Source organism: Periplaneta americana, chromosome 9 (assembly GCF_040183065.1).
Source record: "Periplaneta americana isolate PAMFEO1 chromosome 9, P.americana_PAMFEO1_priV1, whole genome shotgun sequence".
Taxonomy (NCBI): domain Eukaryota; kingdom Metazoa; phylum Arthropoda; class Insecta; order Blattodea; family Blattidae; genus Periplaneta; species Periplaneta americana.
In genome coordinates this window covers 177,032,746-177,043,502 of record NC_091125.1, presented here as the reverse complement: position 1 = coordinate 177,043,502, position 10,757 = coordinate 177,032,746, and the positions used below count along the sequence as shown (strand labels likewise).

The 10,757-nt window shown below is 37.4% G+C and overlaps 1 protein-coding gene across 7 annotated transcripts in view; it reads left to right on the top strand.

Moving 5' to 3' along the window:
* Nucleotides 1-4,713: 4,713 nt before the first annotated feature.
* LOC138706798 (CTD small phosphatase-like protein 2) overlaps nt 4,714-10,757 on the top strand; it is a 75,252-nt gene continuing 69,208 nt past the window's right edge. For 3 of the 7 annotated variants that reach the window (XM_069836514.1, XM_069836513.1, XM_069836512.1), the window contains exon 1: nt 4,714-5,040. Coding sequence is in view for 4 of the 7 variants with exons in the window: in XM_069836510.1 (XP_069692611.1) it covers nt 5,895-6,045 (151 nt within the window). In the remaining 3 variants the exon portion in view is untranslated. Of the gene's footprint in view, nt 5,041-5,879; nt 6,046-10,757 lie in introns of those variants that run through there. The other 4 variants (XM_069836510.1, XM_069836509.1, XM_069836508.1 and 1 more) reach the window with 2 other exon arrangements.

Sequence of the window (10,757 nt, the reverse complement as noted above, 5' to 3'; positions counted from 1 at the left end):
GTTTTAATGTTCCTTAATCTTAATAGTGAACCCAACTGGAATTCGGGTGAAGAAACACAGTATTGTGAGACATTCTTGCTTAGACATCATTCTGGTCGTAATTTGATTTGCAGTGCACAATGATTATTTTCTCCAAATGCTCAGGGGTAAGTTTAGACGTTTATTGCTTAACACAGTTTGTATGCCGAGAAGGACCTTTCCACGTCTACAGATGTTATTGAGCAAAACTTAGAAGCATTTACTAGCTCTGGGAAAATTTCTTCTGGAAGCGTAATGTTTACACCTTGAAGATATTTGTCCAAAGAACATAAAACTTTTGTGTCTGGATTTCTCCCTAAAATGGCGCACAATTTACGATTTAATTTTTCTGCATACTTTAAAGAAACACTGAAGTTTACTCTAAACATAATAAAGACTCGTGTAAAGATTAACCACATTTTTCGAGTTTTTTTTGTGACTTGAGCTATAACTTTGAAATATGCCAAGTCCCTTTGTAAATATACACTATTAAAATATTCTGTGAACATTGAATTGACAGAGCTTCAGTTGCATTTTGGGCACCGCCGAATTCTTTAACTACATTGAAATTATCTAAATAGAGAGAAGCAGCTTCAATCCACGTACCCCAGCAGAGAAGTATTGGCTCTGGGAGTAATGAGAGGCCTGTAAATTTTTCTTTGTAAGTATTAACTCTGGATGGAGCTCGCAAACACTCCTGCTTTAAACTGTAAATACGAATGTTATTCCCCAATAACATCATTCGGAGAGGCTTCTTACAGCTGCCTCCATAGTAAGGACTTTATTTATTATCTTGTCACTAATGTGTTTAAATATTAATTTGAAAAATAACAATTAAAACATACCGGTACATGTATTACATGCTGATGATGGAAAAATGATGAAAGTGCAGCAACATTGGAAATATGCAATTATATGCAGCGTGAAACTTCACATAGGCCTGCAGAAGAACATGAAACATACTGCAAAACTTAATTCCATATCACAACTAAAAACATATAATATGCATTTGCATATAAATCCGAGACATCCAGAAAATTATCTCATATTACTAAGATTTACTCGAAATCATCGACATGAAAAAGAGAGAACAGTAGGGTGGGAAAATGTATACATGCCTAATGAAAGCAGTGAAGAAATGATATACCGTATAACAAAGATGTAGAGTTTAGTAATTGTGGAGTATATTAATAACAGTAATAAACATTTTGAATATTTACACAAATTACAGATATTAATAATCAAAAAGGAGATTTTAATTTTGCATTTCTGTATTTTACTTTCCTTCTATTGCTTGATGTGAGCCTTCTGAATGTCTCTTGCCTTCCATAATGTGGCCTACGAACTCATCTACAGGTAGATGAAAACAAACACCGCTAAGCATAATATAAAAGAAAACTAAGCTGAAAATGAATCTAGATGTTGAGTGAAAACAAATTACAAATTTTCAAAAGAACTTGGTACAGAGGGTCGTACTAAAGTCAAGAGCAACACATTGCTGTAATTTCAATTTCAACAATGTAACAAAAACGATTATATGATCATAATGTACAGACTTTACACTATGTATTGACATACTGTGACATCATTAACTTCTATCATGTGACCACAGGCAATGTTTGCAAAATGGTCGACAACAATGGTTCGTTTTGACAGCGTGCTGCCATTAAATTCCTTGTTAAAGAAGAAAAATGTGCTGCTGAAATTAATCTCAGACTTCAGCGTGCATACGGAGATGTGTGCATGGGCGCCAGCAGTGTTAGGAGATGGTGAAACATTTCGAAGATGGGAACGCGAGCATCCAAGATGAGCCTCGTAGCGGTCTCCTTCGAACTGTCTCCATGGAACGCAACAAGGAAAGAGTTGATGAGATCTGAGATGCATTTTGGTTGAATTTCTTGAACCTGGAAAGACCATAAATGCTGTCCGCTATATTTAGAAAGTTTTGAAGCTCTGTCATGCATTGCACGAGAAATACCCTGGAAAGAAGATCATCCTGCAACACGATAATGTGTGGCCTCACACTGATGGTGTCACCGTGGAGAAAATCGGAACATTTGGGTGGGAAACTCTTCCGCAATCTCCCTACAGTCTCGACTTCGCACCCTCCAACTACCATCTTTTCGGTTCTGTAAAGAAGCAGCTGCGAGGCCAATGCTACGAGGTGCTGGAGGACAGCCAGAAAGCAGTGCGTCAGTGCCTTCGAGAAGATGAAACTGAGTTCTACATCAAGGAAATTTTCAGACTTACAGAACAGCGGGAAAAATGTGTACAAAGAAATGGAGACTAAGTTGAAAAGTGACAGAAAAGTCTGTAGATTAAGATGATGTACCTGGTTTGTATAAAAAAAATAAAAATTAAGATTTATAACAATGGGTTGCTCATGACTTTCATTATGACTCTCGTAATAGTTAGAGTGCTTGTAAAACAAAGCAAGTTCACAGATATTTCTCTGAGGATGATATTCCTTGCAGGAGTTAAGGTTTGTTCAAAAGATGTTTATAAAAATCCTGGCAGAAGTATTCCTTAAAATTGTATTGCACTAGTAACAGACCCTTAACAGATTCAATTGTCAGCCTGTTATGTTCATGTGGCCATTGAGATGAAACTAATGAAAACACTCACCGTTAGTATTGTGGCCTGGGATGCAAAAGGAAAACTCGGCAATTTTTAGCAATTCTGAGTGACATTCATTGTGTACACTGGCATTGAAATATTTGGACCATTTCTTACTACATGTTAACTTATGAAATTCATTAACATTACTATAATGTTCAGGTTGCAAAACTGGTCAAAACATTTGATATCATCAACATTAATGCCTTTCGTTTTTAAGTAAATAATGCTTTTTGCTACATCAGTATATTCAATTTCCTTCAGATCATCAAAGAGCGTTACTCATTTTTTCAAGTAGGCCTACTCCAAACAATTTCTGTAACATAATTTCTCTTTCCATAAATGCATCTGCCTCCTTATCAAACAGCAATGCTACTTAATGCCATACATCGAAAAGAGTAAAGACTATCGTTATGGCACCCATTATAAGCTATGAAGCATCAACGTATTAAAAATAGGACATTTTGGAAAATTAAAAATTTGTTCACAGACTGAGGACAGACACGTAAAAATGAGGACTTGTCCACGAAAATGACGTCTAGTCCCTAGATTGACACTAGGATTCTGAATTACAAACGTGAAAATACAAAGAAAATTGTTAGGAATAAAATAATTATTTGCTTTGTACATTTTAAATAATGTGTTTATATAGGTTGTTCTGTATGGTTGTGAAATTTGGATTCTCACTTTGAGAGGAACAGAGGTTAAGGATGTTTGAGAATAAGGTGCTTAGGAAAATATTTGGGGCTAAGAGGGATGAAGTTGCAGGAGAATGGAGAAAGTTACACAATCCAGAACTGCACGCATTGTATTCTTCACCTGACATAAATCCAGATGTTTGAGATGGGCAGAGCATGTAGCACATATGGGCGAATCCAGAAATGCATATAGAGTATTAGTTGAGAAGCTGGAGGCCGAGACGTAGATGGGAGAATAATATTGAAATGTATTTGATGGAGGTGGGATATGATGGTGGAGACTGGATTAATCTTGCTCAGAATAGGGATTGCTGGCAGGCTTATGTGAGGGCGGCAGTGAACCTCTGGATTCCTTAAAAGCCATAAGTAAGTAAGTAAGTATGTGTTTACTTATAAATGATAGTGTAAAATTTGGAGAGGGGGCTTCAGAATTTTCGTCACAATCTTTAACTAAACACGGGTTTTCTCTGGGAGCTCTGGTTCCCCTGTGGAATCCCAACAAGTCTCCTTCACCCCATCGCAGATATAGTCTGTGCTGCACCTTGGGCTTCGAATCTGTCAATAAATTGGTCTACATAACTGGCTTCATATGAGTGAATGACGAACAGTCAGGTACCCACTATTAGACACAAAAATCATCTTGAACTAAGTTCCATGGCCCACTTGAACATAAACTTGAGTTGTAGTAGTCTATCCTGGAGTCTATTCCACCATCAAACTTATCAACATTTCACTTTTGAACTTCTGGAAAGTGAGAAGTCTTTCTGTTCTTTCATAAATTAGAGACTTCTTTCCACTTTTAATTTAATTCTGCAAAATCTTTCCGTATCAGTAGTCATTGCATCTCCATGTTGTTGAGCTCTATTTCCTTGCCAATGAAGAATAGGCCTGTGAACAGCAATCGTTCTTTACCTAAAACGTAAAATAACCTACATATATATATGTAACTTTGAGGACCTATTGCACATTTTAAGTGTCCATATTTTATAAGCATATATTTTATTGCCATAAAATTCCAGATGTTATCACTGTTGTTGTTTAGTCAACTGTTCGAAGACAGGTGTGAACCTCATAAGTGACACCAATAAGGCAACTAAACCAGGAGATAATGGGGTAGAGTGGCCAGTTCCTTTCCCCTTTCGTTGGATAGATCGTTACCTATGAGCATTGAGTACAAAATAATTCAAGTTTACCGCTTCTCTGAAAGTCGATAATTTATAAGTCGATATTAATTCCTGTTTTCAATGTGTAATAGAAAATACAATCAAACAAATTATACGTTTATTAATAAGAAAATATAACATCATAATTATGAAATGTTCAATTAAATACTTTGGTTTAATTATTATTTTTACGACCACAATGATTACTGACAAGTTCGGTAGATGGAGCAAGAGTTTGCGTGGGATAGTTTACTGCAACTCGGATTATTAATTCTCTTGATACATTTATCCAATCTTTTAGTGAGATCTGTACTATAAATTTTCGATTACGTTCTTATTATGTGATTAAGTGTATGTGTTTTGTGGGCGAAAATGCCATAGTGATCGATTTAGTGCTCTCCGTAGATTTTTCGCGGTTTCTTGAGCTTGGGTAGCCATGTTTGTTGTTGGTAGTTCGTCATGAAAAGAAGTTTTATACGCCAACTCCTTGAAAGTGTAAGCGCGTGAATTTGTGTAGTACCCATCACGTCGTGAATAATATCAAGGTATGTAGTTTATATTTAATTTTATTTTTTAAAGTGGTGTGAATATTGGAATTACTGTGTATGTATTGATATTTAAAAAGTACGATTTTCGAACGTCAATTAAATTTGTGTAAATGCGAAGTCGCAGCCCGCTGAAGATTTAAACCTTTTACAAACGTTCATGATTTTGATTGGCAGTAGGTATTTGGAAAGAACCGCCTTCGTAATGGACTCTGAATGATGAAAGTGAAATTGAGTTATAAATGAAAATTTGTACATAATCTAATATGCATAGCACATGGTTTTAAATACATGTGTATTTGTGTGCGATTTTTCTATAGGGCGATGTTACGTTGTTCTTCTACATTCGCCCCAGGGTCATTCGTATGATGTCTATAGGAAATTATAATTTTCTCAAGTAAAGCTTCCTGATAAAGCAATCGTTTATATATTGTACGTACTCACACGTATTTAAGCACTGTTTAATCAGCTTAACCCAACATTTATTTCTCCATTTCTTGATTGTTAATTTTTTGGGCTCATCTATAAGTTAAGTGTATGCGCTTCTTTGGTAGAACTTAAACAAATTCAGGACCTTACCAATTGTTAGTCATACTTAAATCTAGTGAGCATTGTTGAAGTTCTGCAATGGTCTTTTGTTCTTTTTCGGCTCTGTAGTGTACAGTACAACGCAGTATGTCAGAGCCTCAAGGTCTCGTAATTTTTTAAAAGCTGGTGTCTCTCAGCATTGTAGCCGTAGCGTGGCAGTTTCTCCAAGGTAGAAGCCCGTTAACCGTTTTCTTGTTGCATAAAGAACTGACGAACCCAAAATTCGGCGCGAGATGAGAATTTGATTTTCCGTAGCACACGCACACATGTGTGACGGGGTAAGGGTGGCAAGTCACGTGACTGTGACGTCACGACCCGGGCTGTATGTATTGATTAATCTCAGTGGACCCAGGACTTCTGAATGTTGCGGGGGCGAATACGAGTTGTACCTCCGATTGTTGTGCCGAACGTGCCCAGGTAAGATAATGTACGTGTCTGTGTGTCCCGTTAATTGTTGCTGCACCGTTTTACAGAAAGCGGATCCCGTCGCCTTCTCGTGAATCGTTCAGATCGATTAGGGTGGAACAATCAAAAGAGCGATAACACCTACCGGCTGGCGACCGAAACACATCGCCCGTTTCCCCTGCCGACAGCACGTGTAGTAATACCACAATGGCACGGTGGAAGACAAGGCATACAGTGACATGCTGGCTAATGAAGCAATCTGGGTTGACCAAGCACACAATAACGTTAATCAAAACATGAAGGCGGCCAGTAATGTGAGCTGTTTTTCTTTCCACGTTATTCAGCGATGCCGATGGTATTCATAATCGTGACAAGTTACGAATTGAAAAGAAAAAAAAAATATTAGGAAGCAATGAGTCGAGATCTAGGCCTGTTATTACGGTCGGTGCCTTTTTGTAGAAACTGAAGAAAACTACGGAAAAAATTTCAGAGATGAATGTCACGAGATTCGTTTTCATCGCAAAGCGGAATAAGCCCGTTAAATACCATATTTTCTGGTGGTAGTTAATTTTATGGGTTAGATCATTAGACGACGTTGTTTAAATTATCATGATACTGTAATTATTGCTGATGGTACTGCAATGAAGGAAAATAAATCACATGTGTTCTCATTACTTGCTTTGGTATTATAGCCTACATGAAATAATAATGTTGCCTTTCAACTGCATAGGGATACATGCAAATTTTTTCCGACAGAAAGGTGTGGATCGTTTAGTTGGATACTGTAGGTACCATACTTAATGTTGCTTTACAGAGGATTCATGTCGTATTCATGTCGTTTATATCATACTGTTTATTTCCCGCAATCCTCTTCGTCTGCGCTTCCCCCCCCCCCCTTCTCTTCATACGTATTGTTACGTTGCGAAATGTACTTATTTTTTTTTTATTTATTTATTTTTTTACGGAAATAGGCTACACTTTTCGAAATAATATCCGTGCTTGTACAAGTTCTATGAACTACATGAATAGCCTACTCCAGGAAGGACACTGCAGATATAGCGTGAAATAAAAGCTGTTGTGGTCATGCCGATCGGCCCTGTATTTCTCCCAACGTATTGATCGAATTTTGTTAATTATTCAGTATAGCTTACGAATCAGTTTATAACTTTATTTGAAATCGAAAACAAACAATGGTGATTCACAGCGAGAAATATCAGACGATTTTCTTTGTAGGTAACTTTTTAAGTAACTGCATGGAATAAATTACGGTATTGTGAAATGATACGGTGAAGTTGATCTCAAACTACAAAAAATATTGTGTATAGCATTCTTCTCTAATTCCAATCGTAAATTCAGTCTTATGATTTGTTTTTGCTCAGGGCAGATAAATTAGGTAAATTAGGCGGCTTAGTCGTGAACTCCGAAGCTTCTATGAAAATCCATTCGAAACCGAACAGATCGTAAATTAAATCTATTGTCTTACTTTCAGGCTTATAAAGAATGTATTTTGTTTGCAGTTCGGAAAATGAAAGTTCAACTTTCCTTTTTACCTTGTACCGAGGAGGGACTCGAAGGTTTGCACTGCAGTCTGAGGCTTATTGTGCTTACCTCTCCTACTTGTGAATGATAGGGTAGCCAGCACGCCGCACCGTGAACTTCACCCGGGCTATTGTATGGATAAAACTCCAACCAGGTAACTTGTCCCAAATAGGATTTGAACCCGGGCCCGCTCGTTTCACTGCCAATCAGGTGGCCCGGGTTCGATTCCCGGTCGGGGCAAGTTACCTGGTTGAGGTTTTTTCCGGGGTTTTCCCCTCAACCCAATATGAGCAAATGCTAGGTAACTTTCGGTGTTGGACCCCGGACTCATTTCACCGGCATTATCACCTTCATCTCATTCAGACGCTAAATAACTTAAGATGTTGATAAAGCGTCGTAAAATAACCTACTAAAATAATAAAAAAAAAGTTTCACGGCCAGACACACTAACCGTTATTCCACAGTGGTGGATAAGTTCAACTTACATGTCTTCTGAATAATATTTTAAGAAATTAAACAGTAACTTGGATGTGATAATTGTCATTCGCACATGGCAAAGGGCCTGAATTATTGCGAAATATATAAAACATACGAGAAAATTAGTAACACTGCAAGACCTGGTTCGAATCCCGTTTTTGTTTCGGGTGCAGGATACTCTAATTCCATCATTCATTATTGCTGTTTTGTACGAATAGACTATTGTCAATGAATAGTAAACTGAAGTCGGAGCGTCGTGAGTCGTAGGTGAGTGTCCAGCTTATTTTATAAGCGGTCGTCTGCCCAGAAGGATGGAATCGCTCATGCTATTGACCTGTTGCTCGTTTCTAGTTCCATAGAATTTAAGAGGCCGCGTTTATACGAAAAAGTCAACTTTGCAGAAAATAGGATATTTATCTCTGTTGTGTGATTAGGGTGTACGCTACATTGTTAGTGTACAGCTCTCACAAAGTGGGGCTAATAGGCGCGATTCTCAATGGTGAAGTACTGTGGGGAGCTGACGAGAAAGTCTCTGCGAGGTATATTTTAATTAGGTGCGGTGCGGGGAGGTATTGATGAATGGAGCACCGCTCTTCCTAGAACTGACCAGATGTAAGGTAAGTTGTTATGAGTCTGACCCTTATGACACTAAACAGATGACATCACTGTCGCCACATAGTGTTTAATTATACTGTGGCTGAAAATATAAACTAGTTTGGGACTAGCTTTGTGTCGATGTGTTGTATAAGTTGAAACTGTTTGTTTATATTTTAAAAGTTGGTTAGTTAATATATAATGTAGTTAGTAATGCGTCACTATGTCGTTTTCTGCGAGCAAGAGTGGCGATACGCTGGGACTAGCTTTGTGTCGATGTGTTGTATAAGTTGAAACTGTTTGTTTATATTTTAAAAGTTGGTTAGTTAATATATAATGTAGTTAGTAATGCGTCACTATGTCGTTTTCTGCGAGCAAGAGTGGCGATACGCTGGCTGTTGCCTGCGTGTAGGATGGCATTACTTCACATTCCTACAGGGCTGATCTCGTGAGGTCCCCACAGTAGTAGTACATAGACCTCAAGCGATCCTTGAAGATCCACACTGGATGTACACGGCACTTGGTTGCCAGCCTTTCTTTACAGCTCGAATTCTCTTATTCTTGTGGCTGTCGCGTTCTTGATTATCTTCCTCCTTTGGGTTCTATCTCTGCCCATGGGAGGTTGGTTGCTTTCTTGACTTCGTCATGCCATCTCATTCTTCTTCTTTTCCTTCAGCTATTCCTAATACTAGTGACAGACTAGAGTCACCAATCGCGATCAGGAGCTTAATCCTATTTCCAGAACTAGATAATCGCGCTGAGACACGGCCCAGTGGACGAAAGTAACATTTTAGTAATCTTTAGTTTCGAATCACCTTGATTTAGACTATATTGTGTAGGAAGTCGTGACAACCTCTGCTGTGGAGTTTTGTTACCCACAATAATTGTATTACATGAAAGGAAAACGAAAATAAATGGCTAGAAAATGACATTTGGCTACCATTAGTCGTATTGGAGAAATTTAATGCAGATGCGAGAAAAATAAAAATAAATACTGTATATTAACAAATGACAGGCGAATTATTCATATATAGAGGGCAGTAGAAGGCTGCTGAAAGATGTTTCATTTCAATAAATAATGGATTACAAACTGGAACTGATTTCTTTTTCAGATTTTTAATATCAGTCTCCATTACGACGATATCATTGAGGTTAGGGTTCATTTTAAAAATATGTTTTATTACAGAATAATACAAATCTTAGTCTTAATGATATAAATTATATAGGCTAGGTTATAAAATCTTTTCCAAAGTAATATAAATAGTAATGGTATAAATTGTATGTTTAGATTATAAAACATGTAAAAATTTTAACAAATTCCCATATCAAGCTGCAAGAAACAACAAAAAAAGGAAAAACAATGAACAAACCTCGAAAGAAAGTATGAAATTCAGATGTTGTTCAGAAGGGAAACAAATACAAAATTATCTACATAGAGAAAATTGTTTCCTCTATGGTAATTCAGCTGTTGACCAGATGGGAAAGTCGAAACGATTTGGTAGCAACTGATACTGATTAACCATAAACGAAAAATATAATGTATCACAGGCATGTTTTAAGAGGTTGCTGCTGATTGGATAATAACATGTCATACCCCAGTCCTACCAGAATTTCTGTGATTTTATTTGTTGAAATTAATTCGTATATGGAGCTAGATTTTTCCACAACCTCAAGAAGTAACAATTTAGATTTTCAAAAATAATGCATAAACACGTTTGCAAAAATACAACTCAGAGTATTATTTGACACATTTTATTGGCCCTTTGAGGTCCTACACATGACATTTAAACAAGACATTTTGTCCCCAAACCCCTTGGCCAAGTCAGCAGTTGCCACTGCTGGCTCACAGTGGTTCGTTTTCCCGATTTTCTGGCCAAAAACTCGAAAATTGAAACATACACAAGAGAGTTGTTTGTTGTCTTAAGTTGAAGAGGAAGGACAGGGCATGTAGACATCGTATGTCTTCATAGTGTTTCCTTCCCTCTTGGACAGTAGGTAGATGCTTATTGAAAGCAAATCTCTTTTACCTGACAAGAAATAATATCGCACATCTCTTCAGCAGAGACAAGATTTTGCGACTCAGTTTTCCTTTTCTTCATGGGAGGAGTTTCTTC